The sequence below is a fragment of the Pleurodeles waltl genome, chromosome 5 (genome assembly GCF_031143425.1).
Source record: "Pleurodeles waltl isolate 20211129_DDA chromosome 5, aPleWal1.hap1.20221129, whole genome shotgun sequence".
In the NCBI taxonomy this organism is placed as follows: domain Eukaryota; kingdom Metazoa; phylum Chordata; class Amphibia; order Caudata; family Salamandridae; genus Pleurodeles; species Pleurodeles waltl.
In genome coordinates this window covers 573,013,323-573,037,934 of record NC_090444.1, presented here as the reverse complement: position 1 = coordinate 573,037,934, position 24,612 = coordinate 573,013,323, and the positions used below count along the sequence as shown (strand labels likewise).

At 50.1% G+C, this 24,612-nt stretch overlaps 1 protein-coding gene across 4 annotated transcripts in view; it reads right to left on the bottom strand.

Moving 5' to 3' along the window:
- LOC138295834 (uncharacterized) overlaps nt 1–24,612 on the bottom strand; it is a 1,330,477-nt gene that overhangs the window by 1,057,183 nt on the left and 248,682 nt on the right. For all 4 annotated transcript variants that reach the window (XM_069234393.1, XM_069234396.1, XM_069234394.1 and 1 more), the window contains exon 9: nt 4,677–4,832. In XM_069234393.1, the coding sequence (XP_069090494.1) occupies nt 4,677–4,832 (156 nt within the window). The remainder of the gene's footprint in view (nt 1–4,676; nt 4,833–24,612) is intronic.

Genomic DNA, 24,612 nt, shown 5'->3' with positions numbered 1-24,612 from the left:
TGAAGATGAACCCGATTTAGAGCACGAGGCGTGTTGGTATCTCTGTTGGTGCTTATCTGTGGTGATAAAGAGCACTTAAAAAAACAATTGTAGTTTCAACATTTTTTTTTCTCATGGACATTTTCTCTCGAATAGTAAGAATTAGCTAATAGATCTGACATTTGTCTTCTCTTTTAACCTCTTTATTTTGATAATCATTGGGAACCCTGATTTTATGGGTTCTTTTTTTAATGATCTTTCTTCTCCTTTGTTTAATATTTCCCTTTTACCATTTATTTCTTGTTCCTTTTATATTATTTTGGACTCCTCATTTACCTCTAAGGATTGAGAACAGTGTGATGTCATTTGTTTTCTCTTCTTATACTGTCACTCCTTTTGTATCTTTATTTGTTCTAACCAGATTTTAAGGGCTCTCATTAGTTTTGAGATATTTTCCCACAAGGCCCATGTAAACAATATTAGTTGACCGGTTCCCTTCTTTCTTACTATGACTACAATGCTATTGTTATTACCTATATTTATGTGATCTTTTTCCGTCTCAATGTTTTTATAGTCTATTTGTATCTCCTTATCCTCTTTACTTGAATTACTATTTGTTGATGCCTCCAGCATTAATGTAAGAAGATCCAGTCTGTGGTCAGAGTCATTTGTAAACTTTTCCAACAGTTTTACTATAGATACCAAAACATATTGTATTGTCTTTAGCACTGAAGAACATAAACCCGAACCAATTACTGGAGTCTGCTTTTTCTAAATATTGTACCTGATTTCCATTACTGTTACAGATGAGAAGGAATCCATTTCATCAGGACTGATATCATGAGTCAGAGAAAAGAGTAGACAGTGTACTCTTTTGTGGACCTTTTGTTAAATTTTTATCAATTGGACTACTACACTTCTGAATGCACAATGTAACATTGTGTTTTGTAGCGATTCCATTTTATCTAAACTCATTGAGCATAGTGACATAGCGCTACTGCTGTCTTGAATAATCTTGTTTCTGCCTTCAAGGATACTCTTTTCACTAAGCCATTTTGTCCTTTTACATCAATCATATCAGTCATATCATTCTCATGTTGACTATTATTTAAGGATTTTGTTACTTATACCTCCAATAAAACTCTGTTCCTATTTTGCCTTGAAAACATTCTAAGTTCAGGTAGGGTTCTAGTCGTTGTATGGATTCCAACCTAGATTTTTTACTTTTGTCAAAGTGTCATTTCTCTCGCATACATTATTTGGCCTTTTGTAATTCTCACCAGGACACCTGGCCACACAGGTTTTTTATTTTTCTTCATTCAGATTAACAGGAACCTTCAGTTCAGATTGAATTTTGGTAGGAAATCTGTTATTGTATTCATTTTCACATTTATAATTTAAGATAGTTCAATGATGTTTTGATTTCTTGCGTCAGATGTTGACACTTAAAGACAACGTTCCTTTTGAAATAGGTTTTTACTTTCTTCAAGTTCATCCTTAATGTTTCTATTGTCTTTAATAATCCTGTAGTTTCAAACATTTTCTTTTTTCAACATTCTTTTCTTCCTTTATTTTGTTTATTTAATTTATTTCACGTTTATCATTATAGTCCTGTTTGTTGAACTTCAAAACCTGTCAAGGGGCTCCCTTTCCCTCCGTATCAAAATATCTATTCCTTAGGGGGTTTAACAAATCTATAGTCCCATCCAACTTTAAATTTTGTAAATACATTTTCAACTTTGACGTTAGCACCTTTAACACCTTGTATGGAATATTTATAATCATATTTCTTTATATGACTCTATTCCTTAAGTTGTTGATCCCATCCACACATGCTGAAATTTGCTGTCTGACTGACAAGGCCACCAACATTTCCTTCTTTTTTCCTTGTTCTTCTACTTCTATCTTACTACATCTCCCCATAAGACTCTCTTTTTTTGCCTTGCTTTTTACTGTCTTGTCAAAGCAGACTCTACTCTTAGGGTCTGATTTAGAGTTTGGTGGACAGGGCTACTCTGTCCCAAACGTGACGGATATTCCATCCAGCATATTACGAGCCTATTATATCCTATAGAAACTGTAACACATACGATGGAATAACCGTCACGTTTGTGACAGTGTGACCTGTCCACCAAGATTCAAATCAGGCCCTTAATCAACTTGTTATCCCTCTATTGTATGTGGGGCTTCATCTTTAAGTTAAGGCTGCTCACCCATCAAACACTTCTAGCTCACTCACATAATCTCTCTATTGTATTTGCATACACTTCAGTCCCATCAACGGACCTGTGTACCAATAAATATAAAGTATGTATTTAGGACATTTTAAGTATCATCATATCTCTTTGTACATTCTCGCTGATGACCCACTGGTTCCACAACTCAGGTAAATCCACAAGGCCTGATTCACAAACAGCCTCCACAGTCATGGCGGAGTCTCTGCACTCGTGGCAGAATCCCTGCAGTGAAAATTCTCATTGTAGAGATTGTGCCATAATAAAGGAAACTCTGCCACAACTGATGAGCCTTCTTCATGACTGCGGAGGCTCTTTGTGAATTGGGCCTACAGTACTGAATGCACTAAGTTAAAATCATAAAGTCGCCGCATGCAGCAGTGTCTGTTCGAGCGCTTTGAGCTCAATACTCAAATCTGCTGGACCCACAAGTGACAACCAGAAATGATACAAGGTTGCCCACACCAGAGCAGCCTTCTCCCTTCCAGTGCGGGGGGTAATTTCCTACAGAGCTGCCACCACTACAGCTACCATTGCAGTGTAAGCTCTGCTCTGCGCTGCCACCCACACCAACACTGCTGTGGCTCCCAGCATGAGGCAAAGTGCTCAGAGCATCCCGGAGCCACAATAACCAAACCGTCACACATAGGGGGTCATTACAACCCTGGCGGTCCAAGACCGCCAGGGCTGTTATGACGGAAGCATCGCCAACAGGCTGGCGGTGCTTCCCAGGTCATTATGACCGTGGCGGAAGTGCTGTGGTCGCACCGCCGGGGCCGGCGGTTTACCGCCACAGTGGCCCCGGAGGTTGTAATCCGCCAGGGCAGCGCTGCTAGCAACGCTGCCCAGGGGATTACGAGTACCCCGACTGCCAGCCTTTTCCTGGCGGTTTGAACCGCCAGGAAAAGGCTTGTGGTACGGGGTGTCGTGGGGTCCCTGGGGGCCCCTGCACTGCCCATGCCACTGGCATGAGCAATGCAGGGGCCCTCTGACAGGGCCCGTGCAGGTTTTCACTGTCTGCTATGCAGACAGTGAAAAGCGCGACAGGTGCAACTGCATTTGGAACCGGCTACTGTGTTGCGGCCGAGATCCCCGCCGGCCCAGCGGGGATCTCCAAATAGCCACGGCAGGGGTGCGGCCGCATTGGCGGCCGCCCAGTGGTCCGATCTTGGCGGGCGGCTTCAGCCGCCCGCCAAGGTTGTAATGAGGGCCTTAGTTCCCCAGCTCACCACACAGCAAATTGCCAGTAGCAGCATCAGAAGCCCATGGAGATACGTGGTCAGCCCAGCAGCCAGGGGTCCGTGCTCATCCGGACACTTCAATGGCTATGGGTCCTGGACAGATCCAAGACTGATGTGAATGTGTCTGGAGTCTGCCTATCCAATGTGTAATGTGCTTCTATATTGCCATCTAAGGGGCCCTGGTGGCATTTGTAAACCACTTTGCATTTGGCCTAATGGTTTATGATGTCCCTAGAACACCTCAGTGCCAATATTGTTCTGTATTACCTGGTGCTTTTAATGTATTCTCTCCGCAGGCTGTAGCAAGCCAAGGAAACAACAACTCACTCACCAAATGTAATACTCAGGACCTCATAATTATCATACTGATGAGTAACACAAACTAAAATCACAACTCTCATAAATAATAAAGCATACTCAAACCAATAAGTAATATGCTACATTCATAGACATTTCTCTCATAGTGTTATGGGCAATATGATATGTACTCCCATTTGTAAGAATATGTAAGATAGCTGTAATTGCACCTGTCACATCAAGGGTGAGTTCATGAGAAATGCATTTAGTGTGCAATGTATGATTTGTATGGCTACTGTATGAGTTATGGATTGCAGAGTTAACACTAACTTGCAAATGTCAGTGTTTTAAAGTTTTATTTCATAACCATGACAGCACTTTACCTGTGTTTTTTTTAAGCTTACTATAATTTCAGTGAAAATAAATGTGGCCCAATATCACAGGTTATTTAGAGTAAGTGTAGTAATAAATGCAGATTCAGACATTTTCCACTATAGTGCAAAGTCAAATTGAGTGTTAATACCACAGTAGAAGTGCAACTTCTGGACCATAATCATTCTCCGGATCCTAACTGCATTCTATTTGGGCCTATGCAATGAGACTGTGCTATGGTTCTGTTTAAATACTTATTTTTATAACAGCATTGCATAAACCAAACAAACATATGTTTAGAGAATAACATGCTAATTAGTAGTATTGTAGATGGCAATAAATAGCCTTTTGGGATTCATACCCCCCTCCCTTATTCAACAATGGTAATAAACAGCCCACATTACACTGTGCAGTTGCATACGTTCTGTGTATTAAAACCTTGTTTCTGAAAAAGGGAAACACTGGAAGAGTCTCAGGGTGACAATTAAAATGGGAGACAGTTTCAATCCAACAAAAAACACCAAACTAATAAATATTTTAAGTGTTTAACTACCTTTTAAGTTCTTCTTCTGATAATGTTTGGTTGTTTGGACCAATTCCAAGTATCCTCAATATAGTACCACCTGTGATTTCATTTGCTTTGCTTCCAATAGTTTTAGAAACCATGTCAACGACATGCACATCCAACTGGAGCTCATCGTTCAAGACCCTGTCCAAATCACGTCAGAAACATTGCAGAGTTAGGTGAAAAGAAAAAACAGTGTCATTCAGTGAAACATTTGATTTATACATTGCCCATGCAGTATCTTGCGAACAAAAGATTCTCGTTTGCGGTGGCAGAAAAGCTAAGAATCAGTCATATTGTTTTGAGCTTGGGTTTCAGCTTTTGATCACCACTGGATCATTGCAAACTGCACTCAGTTTTAAAGTTTTCCAACAACATTTTTTGCCAGATGTGATCCCATCTAAAGGAATCTGTGCGGGCACAGTAGTAAATTAGTGAAAGTACCTCGAGACACATAGGGGATCATTCTGACCTCGGCGGTAAAAGGCCCTTACCGCCGGTCAGAAGTCCGCCATTCTACCGCCGCGGTAAACCGCCACGGTCATTCTGACCACCAACTGTGAAACCGCCAAAAATCCAACATCCAAGGAAGGCCGCCTCATCAGCGGGCCGCGGAAAACTGGAGATGACCAAACCTCCACCGTCACGCCAACACAAACACGCCCATGCCATTCTGACCCACGAATCCACGCGGCGGTCTTTCAACCGCGGTATTCCATTGGCGGTACACACCGCCGCGGTCAAAATACACACCCAGCTCCAAAACACAGCCACATTGGACAATTTGAAATACACACACCTGACACACATACAAACAACACTCCCACACATCCAATCAACTATAAAACACACACCCACATCACCCACAAACCCCCACTAGTTGGAAATCGGAGAGAAGGCGATAGAGATAGAGATAGAGAGAGCGAGCACAGCAATCGAAAACCCCAACACACACAGGAACCCAACTTCATCACCCACACCACATTTACGCACACATCACCACATATCACCACGCACATCACCACAAACACCACCCCACACCTCATCCACACCACCCCATGGCACCCCAAAGACACCCCAGGTTCTCGGACCAAGAACTCAGGGTCATGGTGGAGGAAGTTATAAGGGTTGAGCCCCAGCTCTTCGGCACACAGGTGCAGCACACCACTATAGCAAGGAAGGCTGAGCTATGGCAAAGGATCGTAGACAGGGTCAACGCTGTGGGACAGCATCCCAGAAATCGGGAAGATATCAGAAAGCGATGGAACGACCTACGGGGGAAGGTGCGCTCAATGGTGTCGCGACACAACATCGCTGTGCAGAAGACTGGCGGCGGACCCCCACCCACTCCACCCCAATTCACAGCATGGGAGCAAGAGGTAGTAAACATCCTGCATCCTGATGGCCTCGCTGGAGTACACGGAGGAATGGACTCTGGTAAGTCGAATCTCAACTACTTCACCCCCCCCCCAACCACCAGCATGCCAACCCCCCCCCTTCACCCCCAATCTCAACCCCCAGCACACAACCTCCCTGCCAATGTCTCACCAGCACAACCCACCCTAAACAACACCAACCCCTGAATGCCAACACAAACCATAGCCAGCCACCACCAAAGCATGACCATTGCACATACCCATACACCCCCCCCCCCACCACCCTCACAACACCTCCCACAAGGGAATGCCAGCACTGGGGGACAAGGGCACCCAAAATGCATGCCATGGCACACACAGAAACAATAACCATACTCCTTTACCCCTGCAGGGCCCGAACGCCAACACACCGCCACGGAGGGTCCAGATTTGTCCATCCCACCCCCAGAACAGGCCCCCAGCGAGGACAGCAGCTCTGTCGACCTAGAACCTGATGACCAGCCCGGACCATCGGGGACCTCTGGACAGTCGGTTCCCCACACACAGACACAGGCCACAGCAGACCCAACCCCCTCTGGGAACACCAGCACAGCTCCCACCCAGCGGGCCCATGCCTCTGTCTCGCGGACGCGTCAATCAGCGGTGTGTCCGCCACTACAGGGCACCCAGGCTGACCCAACACCCCAACAACAACAGGGACCTGGGGGCAGTGGTAGTGGGCACACCGTCCAGGGGACAGAGGCCCGGGGAAACAGGGCAACTGGGAGGGCTGCTGTGCGACAGGGGGGGGAGGACAGGCCCAGGGAACCGACTCTCCAAGAGGCCCTCACCACCATCATGGGAGCATACCATCACTCCCAGGAGACGATGGCGACGGTACTGGCCAGGTTCACCGAGATCCAGGCACAGCAGGAGGAACGGTACATGGGGTTCAGCAATGAACTCAGGAACATCGCTACCGCTATGGGGAGCATAGTCCAGGCCCTCAACCGGATAGAAACCACATTGCGGGACCATGTGGCACCACAAAGGGCCCCTGTCACTAGCCAGGAACAGCCTACCACCTCCGCCGGCGCTAGTGGTCAGGAGGCCCCCACAGAATGACGGCCCACCAGAACCCCACTTCCTGCTGAAGAACAACCACCCCGCAAGAGGAACCTGAGATCTCACAGGAAGACAGAGTAGGATGCCAAGACCCCCGCCAGCATAAGATACCCCCTGATGTCATCCCACTGTCCCACAGTGTCACCCTGTCCAACCTTGAACTGCCCCTGCTCCATCCTTCCACAGGCATATGGAAAATGCACCTGTGAAGCTGAGAACTGGGCTCTGCCATGGACATAAATCCACCCTCACCCATCACCGTTTTAATATCATGTACCAATATCTAGCACTAAAAATAAATCACTCATTGCACTGAAATCATTCAGGAGTCAGCCTGTATTATTTACAAATGTATAACACATTACTGATCAATAATGTTCTGTTATTTTTGTGATGACAACATACCGATGTCAATAAGCATTAGTCCATGGGCTAACCAAGCAGAAGTCACGCAGTGGGTCATACAGCACTGAAAAGGGAAGGGAAAATCAAACATCAGTTTAAAAGAACTGGGGGGAAATACACAAAGTAAAGATGCAGGGGGCTTTCAGTAAATGTTAAATGGCGTGGGTGATTCTTACCTGTGTGCTACTGAAAATACTGTTGGATAACTCTGTCCCTGTTGTCTGGGTCGTCCTCTTCGTCTTCCTCCTCTTCACTCTCTGCAGGCTCCACAGCTGCTTCAACACCACCATCTGGACCATCCTCCTGCAGGAAAGGCACCTGACGTCGCAATGCCAGATTGTGAAGCATACAGCAGGCCACGATGATCTGGCACACCTTCTTTGGTGAGTACATCAGGGATCCCCCAGTCATATGCAGGCACCTAAACCTGGCCTTCAGGAGGCCAAAGGTTCTTTCTATAATCCTCCTAGTTCGCCCATGGGCCTCATTGTACCGTTCCTCTGCCCTGGTCTGGGGATTCCTCACTGGGGTCAATAGCCAAGGCAGGTTGGGGTAACCAGAGTCACCAATTAGCCACACACGTTGTCTCTGTAGCTGTTCCATCACATAAGGGATGCTGCTATTACGCATCACATACGCGTCATGCACTGACCCAGGGAACTTGGCATTCACATGGGAGATGTACTGGTCAGCCAAACAGACCACCTGGACGTTCATAGAATGGTAACTTTTCCTGTTTCTGTACACCTTCTCATCGTCTTTTGGGGGTACTAAAGCCACATGGGTCCCATCAATGGCACCATTTATGTTGGGGATATGTCCAAGGGCATAAAAATCACCCTTCCCAGTGGCCAAATCAACCTCCTCAGGGAATACAATGTAGCTCCGCATGTGTTTCGTCAGGGCAGACAACACTCTAGACAAAATTTTTGAAAACATAGGCTGAGACATTCCAGATGACATGGCCACTGTTGTCTGGAATGAGCCACTTGCCAAAAAATGGAGGACTGACAGAACCTGCACTAGAGGGGGAATTCCTGTGGGTTGGCGGATGGGGGACATCAGGGCTGGCTCCAGCTGGGCACACAGTTCATGTATAGTGGCTCGGTCAAGTCGGTATCGTAGTATGATATGGCGTTCTTCCATTGTCGACAGGTCCACCAGCGGTCGGTACACGCGAGGATTCATCCTTCTCCTCGCAAGTCCCAGCGGACGGTGCCTAGGAAGGACAACATGGAGCACAGAGTCAAGCAAATCACAGGTACGTTCACCACAGCATGCCGAGCACACGATTATCTATGTATTGAAAGGCGTGTATGTGTGGCAATGCAAGGCCTAGGCCTGTGTGACGCAGTACAAATTATGCCATGTGGGCCCTTGAAATGGTGGCTGCCTGACCTGTGAAGTGGGACAATGGGATGTGAGGTCAATGCGCTGGCGTGGCACACCGTGGCGGTAGGCGGGCGAAGACCGCTATACGAAGCCGCATTGGCTAACATTGAAGCCTATGGGTTTCAGGAGCCAATGACGAGGTGCGCCGGCGGTCGCGGTACGCACCGCCGCGGGCGTGACCGCCATTTTCTATCTGCTTAATCACTCGAGACCTGATCATCCACAGGAGAGGACCTATACTGCAAGTGCTGCTGTGACCTCGGTCTGGAAGTGACAATGGCTGCTGCGACTGGGGAAAGGGCCCCTGCCTTCACGTCTGAGGAGTTGGAGAAACTTGTGGATGGGGTCCTCCCCCAGTATGCATTACTCTACGGTCCTCCAGACCAACAGGTAAGTACACTGGGTGCACATTGAATGGGCTATGCCTGTGTGAAGTGGGGTGGATGTAAGTTGGTGGGGTGGGGGGCGAATGAGGAGTGCAACGCACGACAGATGAGAGCATGTGCCATATGGCAAGGTTGGGGAGGGGGGGCCAATCGCATCTAACATGCAGAAAATTGATGCATTTTTCCTTCCCACCCTGTACATGTCAAATAGGTCAGCGCCCATCAGAAAGTGGACATTTGGCGTGCCATCGCCAAGGAAGTCCGGGCCCTGGGGGTCCACGTCAGACGGGGCACCCACTGCCGCAAGAGGTGGGAGGACATCCGCCGCGGGACCAGGAAGATCGCCGAGTCACTGCTGGGGATGGCCTCCCAACCTAGGAGGGGTGCCAGTCGTACCCTGACCCCCTTGATGTCCCGGATCATGGCGGTGGCCTACCCTGATTTGGATGGGTGCTTGAGGACATCACAGCAGACACAAGGGGGTGAGTATCAGCACATTCTGCTATCTCTCTGCGCAGTGGAGGCGTCTGGGTGGGGGAGGAGGGTTGTGGGTGACATTAGGCCAGGGCGCTTTCTGTAGTGTAGTCCTCTCCTTTAGGCATGGCCCTGTGCTCCCGGCCCCCACCTCTGTAGGGTGACAAGTACAGCTATCGATGGTCCAGCATCACACATGTGCGCGTTTGTCGTCTCTAGACCTGTTGTCCTAGTCAGAAGTACTGAGTAGTGTACCCCAAATGCGCGGCTTAGTGCATGAGGCTCCTGTGTCTGTCCTCTCCGCCAACGGTGTTGACATTGCATGCACTCAACCTGGTCTTCGTTTTTCTCCCCCCACCCTTCTTCTTCATCTTCTTGTGCATGTGTGCATTAGCATCATCGGGCGGAGGAGAATTGGCATCGGAGCACGAGGGAGCTGCAAGTCACAAGGCCCGGTGGGCCCAGGAACAGACACCGAGGGCACCAGTGATCCGGAGGGCGAGGGGAGCACCACAACGGGGACCGGTGGTGACACCAGCGACACCGACACGTCCTACGATGGGAGCTCCCTAGCGGTGGCGGCAACCTCCGGGCCTCCCGCCTCTACAGGTACAGCCGCCACCCAGCACACCAGCCCCGCCCTCCCAGCAGCCCCTCAGCCTACGCTCCGTGCCCGCTCGCCCAGGAAGGCGGGCGTCTCCTTCGCCCCAGGCACCTCAGCCCCTGCCCCTGTTACCCCTGCTGCCCTCAGTGAGGAGGTCATTGACCTCCTTCAGACCATCATTGTTGGGCAGACTACCCTTTTGAATGCCATCCAGGGGGTAGAAAGGGAGGTGCATCGGAGCAATGCCTACCTGGAGGGCATTCATTCGGGTCAGGCTGCCCATCAACGATCGTTCAATGCTCTGGCCTCAGCACTGATGGCAGCCATTGTCCCTGTTTCCAGCCTCCCTCTTCTGACTGCCTCCACCCTGTCTCTGTCTCCTGTTCCTCAGCCTATCCCATCCACACCATCAGACCAGCCTGCACACACCTCAACACCCAAGGGCAGCTCATCCAGACACAAGCACCACAGAACCCACAAGCATTCACGCAAGCAACACCCAGATGCAGACATTCCAACAGTCACTACCACCTCTGTGTCCCCCTTCTCCTCGTCTCCCTCCTCCCTCCCTGTGACGTCTACACTCACACCTGCATGCACACCACCATCAGCCAGTGCTTCCATCACCAGCACACCCTCCAGTACAGTCCGCACACGTGCAGTCACCACCCCCACTACCATTTACACGTCCCCTGTGTCCTCTCCCACTGTGTCTGTCACCCCCTCTTCCAAGACACACAAACACAGGCAGACACCCACCCAACAGCCATCAACCTCATGACAGCCTCCAGCACAAGCACCTGCACCCAAAGACAGCACACCTGACTCTCCTACAACCACATCCTCTTCCTCCACTCCCATCACCACTTCTCCTACCCTTTACCTTGGTCCTAAAAAACCTTTCCTCGCTAATCTTAACCTCTTTCCCTCCACTGACTGTAGGAGGCTGGACTGGCTTGTAGTGAGTACCAAGGGGTACTTGCACCTTGCACCAGGCCCAGTTATCCCTTATTAGTGTATAGGGTGTCTAACAGCTTAGGCTGATAGATAATGGTAGCTTAGCAGAGCAGCTTAGGCTGAACTAGGAGACGTGTGAAGCTACTACAGTACCAATTAGTGTCATATGCACAATATCATAAGAAAACACAATACACAGTTATACTAAAAATAAAGGTACTTTATTTTTATGACAATATGCCAAAGTATCTTAGAGTGTACCCTCAGTGAGAGGATAGGAAATATACACAAGATATATATACACAATAGCAAAAATATGCAGTATAGTCTTAGAAAACAGTGCAAACAATGTATAGTTACAATAGGATGCAATGGGGAAACATAGGGATAGGGGCAACACAAACCATATACTCCAAAAGTGGAATGCGAACCACGAATGGACCCCAAACCTATGTGACCTTGTAGAGGGTCGCTGGGACTATTAGAAAATAGTGAGAGTTAGAAAAATAACCCTCCCCAAGACCCTGAAAAGTGAGTGCAAAGTGCACTAAAGTTCCCCTAAGGACAAAGAAGTCGTGTTAGAGGAATAATGCAGGAAAGACACAAACCAGCAATGCAACAACTGTGGATTTCCAATCTAGGGTACCTGTGGAACAAGGGGACCAAGTCCAAAAGTCACAAGCAAGTCGGAGATGGGCAGATGCCCAGGAAATGCCAGCTGCGGGTGCAAAGAAGCTTCGACTGGACAGAAGAAGCTGAGGTTTCTGCAAGAACAAAAAGGGCTAGAGACTTCCCCTTTGGTGGACGGATCCCTCTCGCCTTGAAGAGTCGTGCAGAAGTGTTTTCCCGCCAGAAGGACGCCAACAAGCCTTGCTAGACGCAAATCGTGCGTTTGGCGTTTTTGGACGCTGCTGGGGCCCAGGAGGGACCAGGAGGTCGCAAATTGGACCTGAAGAGAGAGGGGACGTCGAGCAAGACAAAGAGCCCTCACTGAAGCAGGTAGCACCCGGAGAAGTGCCAGGAACAGGCACTACGAGGATGCGTGAAACGGTGCTCGCCGAAGTTGCACAAAGGAGTCCCACGTCGCCGGAGACCAACTTAGAAAGTCGTGCAATGCAGGTTAGAGTGCCGTGGACCCAGGCTTGGCTGTGCACAAAGGATTTCCGCCGGAAGTGCACAGGGGCCGGAGTAGCTGCAAAGTCGCGGTTCCCAGCAATGCAGCCCAGCGAGGTGAGGCAAGGACTTACCTCCACCAAACTTGGACTGAAGAGTCACTGGACTGTGGGGGTCACTTGGACAGAGTCGCTGGATTCGAGGGACCTCGCTCGTCGTGCTGAGAGGAGACCCAAGGGACCGGTAATGCAGCTTTTTGGTGCCTGCGGTTGCAGGGGGAAGATTCCGTCGACCCACGGGAGATTTCTTCGGAGCTTCTGGTGCAGAGAGGAGGCAGGCTACCCCCACAGCATGCACAAGCAGGAAAACAGTCGAGAAGGCGGCAGGATCAGCGTTACAGAGTTGCAGTAGTCGTCTTTGCTACTATGTTGCAGGTTTGCAGGCTTCCAACGCGGTCAGCGGTCGATTCCTTATCAGAAGGTGAAGAGAGAGATGCAGAGGAACTCGGCTGAGCTCATGCATTCGTTATCTAAAGTTTCCCCAGAGACAGAGACCCTAAATAGCCAGAAAAGAGGGTTTGGCTACCTAGGAGAGAGGAAAGGCTACTAACACCTGAAGGAGCCTTTCAGCAGGAGTCTCTGACGTCACCTGGTGGCACTGGCCACTCAGAGCAGTCCAGTGTGCCAGCAGCACCTCTGTTTCCAAGATGGCAGAGGTCTGGAGCACACTGGAGGAGCTCTGGACACCTCCCAGGGGAGGTGCAGGTCAGGGGAGTGGTCACTCCCCTTTCCTTTGTCCAGTTTCGCGCCAGAGCAGGGGCTAAGGGGTCCCTGAACCGGTGTAGACTGGCTTATGCAGAATTGGGCACATCTGTGCCCAACAAAGCATTTCCAGAGGCTGGGGGAGGCTACTCCTCCCCTGCCTTCACACCATTTTCCAAAGGGAGAGGGTGTCACACCCTCTCTCAGAGGAAGTTCTTTGTTCTGCCATCCTGGGCCAGGCCTGGCTGGACCCCAGGAGGGCAGCTGCCTGTCTGAGGGGTTGGCAGCAGCAGCAGCTGCAGTGAAACCCCAGGAAGGGCAGTCTGGCAGTACCAGGGTCTGTGCTACAGACCACTGGGATCATGGGATTGTGCCAACTATGCCAGGATGGCATAGAGGGGGCAATTCCATGATCATAGACATGTTACATGGCCATATTCGGAGTTACCATTGTGGAGCTACATATAGGTAGTGACCTATATGTAGTGCACGCGTGTAATGGTGTCCCCGCACTCACAAAGTTCAGGGAATTGGCTCTGAACAATGTGGGGGCACCTTGGCTAGTGCCAGGGTGCCCTCACACTAAGTAACTTTGCACCTAACCTTTACCAGGTAAAGGTTAGACATATAGGTGACTTATAAGTTACTTAAGTGCAGTGTAAAATGGCTGTGAAATAACGTGGACGTTATTTCACTCAGGCTGCAGTGGCAGGCCTGTGTAAGAATTGTCAGAGCTCCCTATGGGTGGCAAAAGAAATGCTGCAGCCCATAGGGATCTCCTGGAACCCCAATACCCTGGGTACCTCAGTACCATATACTAGGGAATTATAAGGGTGTTCCAGTAAGCCAATGTAAATTGGTAAAAATGGTCACTAGCCTGTCAGTGACAATTTGGAAAGAAATGAGAGAGCATAACCACTGAGGTTCTGATTAGCAGAGACTTAGTGAGACAGTTAGTCACTACACAGGTAACACATTCAGGCACACTTATGAGCACTGGGGCCCTGGGTTACCAGGGTCCCAGTGACACATACAACTAAAACAACATATATACAGTGAAAAATGGGGGTAACATGCCAGGCAAGATGGTACTTTCCTACACAACCCCCCCCAAACGAAGGACAATAAGACTAGCCATGACCTGATGAGTCTTCATTGTCTAAGTGGAAATATCTGGAGAGTCCATCTGCATTGGAGTGGCTACTCCCAGGTCTATGTTCCACTGTATAGTCCATTCCCTGTAGGGATATGGACCACCTCAACAATTTAGGATTTTCACCTTTCATTTGTTTTAGCCAAAGTAGAGGTTTGTGGTCTGTCTGAACAATGAAGTGAGTGCCAAACAGGTATGGCCTCAACTTCTTCAGAGCCCAGACCACAGCAAAGGCCTCCCTCTCAATGGCAGACCAACGCTTTTCTCTAGGGGTCAACCTCCTACTAATAAAAGCAACAGGTTGATCCTGGCCCTCAGAATTAAGTTGTGATAGGACTGCCCCTACTCCTAATTCAGATGCATCAGTTTGGACATAGAATTTTTTAGAGTAACAAGGGCTTTTCAGGACAGGTGCAGAGCACATGGCCTGCTTCAGCTCCTCAAAAACTTTCTGACAGTTTGCTGTCCATAATACCTTTTTAGGCATTTTCTTGGATGTGAGGTCATTAAGAGGGGCTGCAATGGAGCCATAGTTCTTAATGAACCTCCTGTAATACCCAGTGAGGCCTAGGAAGGCTCTCACCTGAGTCTGAGTGGTAGGGGGAACCCAATCAATAATAGTTTGGATTTTCCCCTGAAGTGGTGCAATCTGTTCCCCACCAACAAGGTGTCCCAGATAAACCACCTTACCCTGCCCTATCTGGCACTTTGAAGCCTTGATAGTGAGGCCTGCCTTTTGCAGGGCCTCCAAAACTTTCCATAGGTGGACCAGGTGATCATCCCAGCTGGAGCTAAAGACAGCTATATCGTCCAAATATGCTGCACTGAAAGCTTCCAGCCCTTGCAGGACTGTGTTCACCAACCTCTGAAAAGTGGCAGGTGCATTTTTCAAACCAAAAGGCATTACAGTAAACTGGTAATGTCCTCCAATGGTAGAAAATGCAGTCTTAGGTTTAGCATCTTCTGATAATTTGATCTGCCAATACCCTGCAGTCAAATCAAAAGTGCTTAGATACTTGGCAGATGCCAGTGTATCTATAAGCTCATCTGCCCTGGGTATAGGGTGAGCATCAGTTTTGGTTACCAAGTTGAGACCTCTATAGTCTACACAAAACCGCATTTCCTTCTTTCCATCTTTAGAATTGGGTTTTGGTACCAGTACCACAGGAGAAGCCCATGGACTGTCAGAGTGCTCAACCACTCCTAGTTCCAACATTTTCTGAACTTCTTGCTTTATGCAGTCCCTGACATGGTCAGGCTGCCTATAGATCTTACTTTTGACAGGTAAACTGTCTCCAGTATCTATAGTGTGCTCACACCAAGAAGTGGTGCCTGGCACAGTAGAGAAGAGTTCTGAAAATTGTCCTAGGAGATTTATGCAATTATCTTTCTGCTCAGCAGTAAGACAATCAGCCAAAACTACACCTTCCACAAGAGCATCTTGTTCTGTGGAAGAGAAGAGATCAGGTAGAGGATCACTGTCTTCTTCCTGTCCCTCATCAGTTGCCATGAGCAGGGTGAGATCAGCCCTGTCATAGTAGGGTTTCAGGCGGTTGACATGGAGCACCCTAAGGGGACTCCTGGCAGTGCCTAAGTCAACTAAATAGGTGACTTCTCCCTTCTTTTCAACAATTGTGTGGGGACCACTCCATTTATCTTGGAGTGCTCTTGGGGCCACAGGCTCCAAGACCCACACTTTCTGCCCTGGTTGGTACTGAACCAAAACAGCCTTCTGATCATGCCATTGCTTCTGGAGCTCTTGGCTGGCCTGAAGGTTTTTACTGGCCTTTTTCATGTACTCAGCCATCCTTGATCTGAGGCCAAGTACATAATCCACAATATCCTGCTTAGGAGCTTTTAAAGGTTGTTCCCAACCCTCCTTTACAAGTGTGAGTGGACCCCTAACAGGGTGTCCAAAAAGAAGTTCAAAGGGGCTGAAGCCCACTCCTTTCTGGGGTACCTCCCTGTAGGCAAAAAGGAGGCATGGTAGAAGGATATCCCATCTCCTGCGGAGTTTTTCAGGGAGTCCCATAATCATGCCTTTGAGAGTTTTATTAAATCTCTCCACCAGTCCATTTGTTTGTGGATGATAGGGTGTTGTGAACTTGTACGTTACACCACACTCCTTCCACATGGCCTTTAAGTATGCAGACATGAAATTGCTTCCTCTGTCTGATACTACTTCCTTTGGGAAGCCCACCCTGGAAAATATTCCCAGGAGGGCCTTTGCCACTGCAGGAGCTGTAGTGGTCCTTAAAGGAATTGCTTCAGGGTATCTTGTGGCATGGTCCACTACCACCAAGATAAACCTATTGCCTGAAGCAGTAGGAGGGTCAAGGGGGCCAACTATGTCAACCCCTACCCTTTCAAAGGGAACCCCAACCACAGGCAGTGGGATAAGGGGTGCCTTTGGGGTGCCACCTGTCTTGCCACTGGCTTGACAGGTTTCACAGGACTTACAAAATTCCTTTGTGTCCTCAGACATCCTAGGCCAATGAAACAATGGAACCAATCTGTCCCAAGTTTTCATTTGACCCAGGTGCCCAGCTAGGGGAATGTCATGTGCCAGTGTTAGGAGGAACTTTCTGTACTCCTGAGGAATCACTAATCTCCTGGCAGCTCCAGGTTTAGGATCCCTATGCTCAGTGTACAAGAGGTTGTCCTCCCAGTAAACTCTGTGAGAGTCACTGACATCCCCATTAGCCTGTTTGACAGCTTGCTGTCTGAGACCCTCTAATGTGGGACAGGTTTGCTGTGCCACACTCAGCTCCTCTCTGGCAGGCCCCCCTTCACCCAAAAGCTCAGCAGTGTCTGCTTCCAGCTCCTCTGGTGTAGGTTCTGCACAGGGAGGGAATTCTTCTTCCTCAGAATTAGAATCCACTGTAGAGGGAGGGATAGTAGGAAGTGGTTTGCTTCTACTAGCCCTAGCTTTAGGGAGTACTTGGTCCATTGTTCCAGGATCCAAGCTTCCCTGTCCTTTTTGCTTTTTGGCCTGAGCCCTTGTCAAAGCAAAAATATGCCCTGGGATGCCCAGCATTGCTCCATGGGCCTCCAACTCCACATCTGACCAAGCTGATGTCTCCAAATCATTCCCTAATAGACAGTCTACCGGTAAATCTGAAGCTACCACAACTTTCTTTGGACCAGTTACCCCCCCCCCAGTTGAGATTTACAACAGCCATGGGGTGGCTTTGTGTTATGTTGTGAGCATCGGTTACTTGGTACTGGTGTCCAAGTATGTGTTGTTCAGGGTGCACCAGTTTCTCAATCACCATTGTGACACTGGCACCTGTGTCCCTGTAGGCCTGGACCTCAACACCATTTATTAGGGTTAGTTGCTTGTACTTCTCCAAGTTATGGGGGCAAGCAACCAAAGTGGCTAAATCAATAGCCCCTTCAGAGACTAAAGTAGCCTCTGTGGTCTCCCTAATCAGACCAACCCCAACTAAATTACCAAAAGTGAGCCCAGCTACTCCCTTGGATTGGCTATTAGTAGGTTTGCTCCCACCACCACTGCTATTAGTAGGGACACTAGGTGTAGCAGTAGGGGTTGTAGTGGTAGGAGCTGTGGTGCCTTTCTTTGGACAACTGGGATCTGTTGTCCAATGGCCTTTTATTTTACATAAATAGCACCATGGTTTCTTTTCCTTGTTCTGATTAAAGGAGGATTTGGACCCACCACCCCCACCAGAGTGTTTTTGTGGGCCTGATGAAGACTCATTTTTAGATTTGTCCCCACCCTTGTCAGAAGACTTACCATCCTTCTTTTTGTTGCCATCTTTGTCACCCCCTGTATGAACTTTTCTGTTCACTCTTGTTCTGACCCATTTGTCTGCCTTCTTTCCCAATTCTTGGGGAGAGGTCAGATCAGAGTCCACCAAGTACTGGTGCAACAAATCAGACACACAATTATTAAGAATATGCTCTCTCAGGATCAAGTTATACAGGCTGTCATAATCAGTAACTTTACTGCCATGTAACCACCCCTCCAAGGCCTTCACTGCCTGGTCAATGAAATCAACCCAGTCTTGTGAAGACTCCTTTTTGGTCTCTCTGAACTTTATCCTGTACTGTTCAGTGGTTAAGCCATAACCATCCAGGAGTGCATTCTTAAGAACTTGGAAATTATTAGCATCATTTTCTTTTACAGTAAGGAGCCTATCCCTACCTTTTCCACTAAATGATAGCCATAGGATAGCAGCCCACTGCCTTTGAGGGACATCCTGTACAACACAGGCCCTCTCAAGTGCAGCAAACCACTTGTTAATGTCATCCCCCTCCTTATAAGGGGGAACTATCTTGTGCAGATTCCTGGAATCATGCTCTTTTGCAGGATGACTATGGGGAATACTGCTGCTGCCACCATGGGTATCTAAACCCAACTTCTGTCTTTCCTTCTCTAATTCAAAAGACTGTCTATCCAAATCCAGCTGTTGCTTTTTAAGCTTCAGTCTGGTTTGTTCCACCCTCAACTTATTGAGTTCCCTCTCTAACATTCAGTCATCAGGGTTGGTGGGAGGGACATTTCTAGAAACAGAGCTATGATGGGAATGAACAGAAGGAGACCTGTCCCTTACAGAAGCCAACTTAACAGCTTGGTTTACAGAAACATTACTACCAGTATGGTGAGAATAAATGCTTTTGCTATGATGTGAGACAACACTATTTATTTGGTGTGGCTCATCATCATTACCATCTATGCTAGATTGTCTAGTAATGGGCAGGCTAGGAAGTTTCTTTCCTGAATCTTTTCCTGGGGGAGTCCCTGAATCAGATTGGGAACTATTAGGTACTTTTTCAACAGATGGGGCACCTATGGCCTTATCTTGTTCTCTAAGCATGTTAATTAACAGTTCCAAGGCAGGATTCTTCCCTACTCTCAAACCTCTCTCTATACAGAGACTCCTTGCTCTTTTCCAGCTAAGGTTGTCATATGCAAGTTTGGACAGATCAACACTTTGGCCTGTGCCAGACATTTTTTTGAGAGAGTTAAAGTGATAGAGAAAGAGACAAAAGTTTTCAGAACTTTTTGGAAAGACCGAAAAAAACTTTTTAAACTTTTAAGAACTTTATGAAAGTTTAGGAGTACTTTTCAGCACTTAGAAAAGAGTGAAAAGAGGAAATGCAAAACTTTTTGGCTATGTGTATATACACTGACCTTGTTTTGTATATTTTTCTCTTATGAAAAGTACAATGACAAGAGTGGTAAGTAGTCTCAAGCACTTATCCCACCACTGCACAACCAATGTAGGAGGCTGGACTGGCTTGTAGTGAGTACCAAGGGGTACTTGCACCTTGCACCAGGCCCAGTTATCCCTTATTAGTGTATAGGGTGTCTAGCAGCTTAGGCTGATAGATAATGGTAGCTTAGCAGAGCAGCTTAGGCTGAACTAGGAGACGTGTGAAGCTACTACAGTACCACTTAGTGTCATATGCACAATATCATAAGAAAACACAATACACAGTTATACTAAAAATAAAGGTACTTTATTTTTATGACAATATGCCAAAGTATCTTAGAGTGTACCCTCAGTGAGAGGATAGGAAATATACACAAGATATATATACACAATAGCAAAAATATGCAGTATAGTCTTAGAAAACAGTGCAAACAATGTATAGTTACAATAGGATGCAATGGGGAAACATAGGGATAGGGGCAACACAAACCATATACTCCAAAAGTGGAATGCGAACCACGAATGGACCCCAAACCTATGTGACCTTGTAGAGGGTCGCTGGGACTATTAGAAAATAGTGAGAGTTAGAAAAATAACCCTCCCCAAGACCCTGAAAAGTGAGTGCAAAGTGCACTAAAGTTCCCCTAAGGACAAAGAAGTCGTGTTAGAGGAATAATGCAGGAAAGACACAAACCAGCAATGCAACAACTGTGGATTTCCAATCTAGGGTACCTGTGGAACAAGGGGACCAAGTCCAAAAGTCACAAGCAAGTCGGAGATGGGCAGATGCCCAGGAAATGCCAGCTGCGGGTGCAAAGAAGCTTCGACTGGACAGAAGAAGCTGAGGTTTCTGCAGGAACAAAAAGGGCTAGAGACTTTCCCTTTGGTGGACGGATCCCACTCGCCTTGGAGAGTCGTGCAGAAGTGTTTTCCTGCCAGAAAGACGCCAACAAGCCTTGCTAGACGCAAATCGTGCGTTTGGCGTTTTTGGACGCTGCTGGGGCCCAGGAGAGACCAGGAGGTCTCAAATTGGACCTGAAGAGAGACGGCACGTCGAGCAAGACAAAGAGCCCTCACTGAAGCAGGTAGCACCCAGAGAAGTGCCAGAAACAGGCACTACGAGGATGCGTGAAATGGTGCTCGCCGAAGTTGCACAAAGGAGTCCCACGTCGCCGGAGACCAACTTAGAAAGTCGTGCAATGCAGGTTAGAGTGCCGTGGACCCAGGCTTGGCTGTGCACAAAGGATTTGCGCCGGAAGTGCACAGGGGCCGGAGTAGCTGCAAAGTCGCGGTTCCCAGCAATGCAGCCCAGCGAGGTGAGGCAAGGACTTACCTCCACCAAACTTGGACTGAAGAGTCACTGGACTGTGGGGGTCACTTGGACAGAGTCGCTGGATTCGAGGGACCTCGCTCGTCGTGCTGAGAGGAGACCCAAGGGACCGGCAATGCAGCTTTTTGGTGCCTGCGGTTGCAGGGGGAAGATTCCGTCGACCCACGGGAGATTTCTTCGGAGCTTCTGGTGCAGAGAGGAGGCAGGCTACCCCCACAGCATGCACAAGCAGGAAATCAGTCGAGAAGGCAGCAGGATCAGCGTTACAGAGTTGCAGTAGTCGTCTTTGCTACTATGTTGCAGGTTTGCAGGCTTCCAGCGCGGTCAGCGGTCGATTCCTTATCAGAAGGTGAAGAGAGAGATGCAGAGGAACTCGGCTGAGCTCATGCATTCGTTATCTAAAGTTTCCCCAGAGACAGAGACCCTAAATAGCCAGAAAAGAGGGTTTGGCTACCTAGGAGAGAGGAAAGGCTACTAACTCCTGAAGGAGCCTTTCAGCAGGAGTCTCTGACGTCACCTGGTGGCACTGGCCACTCAGAGCAGTCCAGTGTGCCAGCAGCACCTCTGTTTCCAACATGGCAGAGGTCTGGAGCACACTGGAGGAGCTCTGGACACCTCCCAGGGGAGGTGCAGGTCAGGGGAGTGGTCACTCCCCTTTCCTTTGTCCAGTTTCGCGCCAGAGCAGGGGCTAAGGGGTCCCTGAACCGGTGTAGACTGGCTTATGCAGAATTGGGCACATCTGTGCCCAACAAAGCATTTCCAGAGGCTGGGGGAGGCTACTCCTCCCCTGCCTTCACACCATTTTCCAAAGGGAGAGGGTGTCACACCCTCTCTCAGAGGAAGTTCTTTGTTCTGCCATCCTGGGCCAGGCCTGGCTGGACCCCAGGAGGGCAGCTGCCTGTCTGAGGGGTTGGCAGCAGCAGCAGCAGCAGCTGCAGTGAATCCCCAGGAAGGGCAGTCTGGCAGTACCAGGGTCTGTGCTACAGACCACTGGGATCATGGGATTGTGCCAACTATGCCAGGATGGCATAGAGGGGGCAATTCCATGATCATAGACATGTTACATGGCCATATTCGGAGTTACCATTGTGGAGCTACATATAGGTAGTGACCTATATGTAGTGCACACGTGTAATGGTGTCCCCGCACTCACAAAGTTCAGGGAATTGGCTCTGAACAATGTGGGGGCACCTTGGCTAGTGCCAGGGTGCCCTCACACTAAGTAACTTTGCACCTAACCTTTACCAGGTAAAGGTTAGACATATAGGTGACTTATAAGTTACTTAAGTGCAGTGTAAAATGGCTGTGAAATAACGTGGACGTTATTTCACTCAGGCTGCAGTGGCAGGCCTGTGTAAGAATTTTCAGAGCTCCCTATGGGTGGCAAAAGAAATGCTGCAGCCCATAGGGATCTCCTGGAACCCCAATACCCTGGGTACCTCAGTACCATATACTAGGGAATTATAAGGGTGTTCCAGTAAGCCAATGTAAATTGGTAAAAATGGTCACTAGCCTGTCAGTGACAATTTGGAAAGAAATGAGAGAGCATAACCACTGAGGTTCTGATTAGCAGAGCCTTAGTGAGACAGTTAGTCACTACACAGGTAACACATTCAGGCACACTTATGAGCACTGGGGCCCTGGGTTACCAGGGTCCCAGTGACACATACAACTAAAACAACATATATACAGTGAAAAATGGGGGTAACATGCCAGGCAAGATGGTACTTTCCTACACTGACCCACCCCCTCCATCTGCAAAGAGTCCCAAGAGCACCTCAGCCACCACCAGCCCAGCTTCGAGTGTCACTGTGGTGCATGGGTTCTGGAGTCCACCCTTTGCCAGCAGTGACACTTCAATCAGCAGCAAGGGGACAGCCAGCCCCCCCCCAGGCAAGAGGACCAGGAAACTAAAGGGCCGCCGTGAGAGGACTGACACGGCTGCCCCCAAGGAGCAAAGTTCGCCCACTTCACCAGCCACAACATCTAGGGGAGGCAAGGGCCCGAGAGCCCCATCTAAGGAGCGAAAGGGCAGCAGGGCGGAGAAGTCAGACAGCAGGAGCGCGGAGCAGGAGGGGCCCACAAGCCCCATCCCGGGTGTTAGGGAGGACACCAAAGGGCCCAGGACTCCGTCACCGAAGGGTCCAGCAACAGCACGGTCGGAGGGCGACTGAGCAGGGAGTCCAGGCCAGGTCTGGCTCCCTTGACTTACTGGACGAGCACCGCTGAACAGGGCCCCGCCGTGCAGAAGAGCACCGCTGAACAGGGCCCGCCGTGCAGAAGAGCACCGCAGAAGAGGGCCCCGCCGTGCAGAAGAGCACCGCTGAAGAGGGCCCCGCCGTGCAGAAGAGCACTGCTGAACAGGGCCCCGCCGTGCAGAAGAGCACCGCTGAAGAGGGCCCCGCCGTGCAGAAGAGCACCGCTGAAGAGGGCCCCGCCGTGCAGAAGAGCACCGCTCCGCTGGGCCCCGCCGTCTCAAGCACCGCTCCGCTGGGCCCCCGCCGTCTCAAGCACCGCTCCGCTGGGCCCCGCCGTCTCAAGCACCGCTCCGCTGGGCCCCGCCGTCTCAAGCACCGCTCCGCTGGGCCCTTCCTGTCAAGCACCGCTCCGCTGGGCCCTTCCTGTCAAGCACCGCTCCGCTGGGCCCCGCCGTCTCAAGCACCGCTCCGCTGGGCCCTTCCTGTCAAGCACCGCTCCGCTGGGCCCCGCCGTCTCAAGCACCGCTCCGCTGGGCCCTTCCTGTCAAGCACCGCTCCGCTGGGCCCTTCCTGTCAAGAACCGCTCCGCTGGGCCCCGCCGTCTCAAGCACCGCTCTGCTGGGCCCTTCCTGTCAAGCACCGCTCCGCTGGGCCCCGCCGTCTCAATCACCGCTCCGCTGGGCCCTTCCGGTCAAGCACCGCTCTGCTGGGCCCCGCCGTCTCAAGCACCGCTCCGCTAAGCCCCGCCGTCTCAAGCACCGCTCCGCTGGGCCCTTCCTGTCAAGCACCGCTCCGCTGGGCCCTTCCTGTCAAGCACCGCTCCGCTGGGCCCCGCCGTCTCAAGCACCGCTCTGCTGGGCCCTTCCTGTCAAGCACCGCTCCGCTGGGCCCCGCCGTCTCAAGTACCGCTCCGCTGGGCCCTTCCTGTCAAGCACCGCTCCGCTGGGCCCCGCCGTCTCATACACCGCTCCGCTGGGCCCTTCCTGTCAAGCACCGCTCCGCTGGGCCCTTCCTGTCAAGCACCGCTCCGCTGGGCCCCGCCGTCTCAAGCACCGCTCCGCTGGGCCCCGCCGTCTCAAGCACCGCTCCGCTGGGCCCTTCCTGTCAAGCACCGCTCCGCTGGGCCCCGCCGTCTCAATCACCGCTCCGCTGGGCCCTTCCTGTCAAGCACCGCTCCGCTGGGCCCTGCCGTCTCAAGCACCGCTCCGCTGGGCCCCGCCGTCTCAAGCACGGCTCCGCTGGGCCCTTCCTGTCAAGCACCGCTCCGCTGGGCCCCGCCGACTCAAGCAACGCTCCGCTGGGCCCTTCGTGTCAAGCACCGCTCCGCTGGGCCCCGCCGTCTCAAGCACCGCTCCGCTGGGCCCTTCCTGTCAAGCACCGCTCCGCTGGGCCCCGCCGTCTCATGCACCGCTCCGCTGGGCCCTTCCTGTCAAGCACCGCTCCGCTGGGCCCTTCCTGTCAAGCACCGCTCCGCTGGGCCCCGCCGTCTCA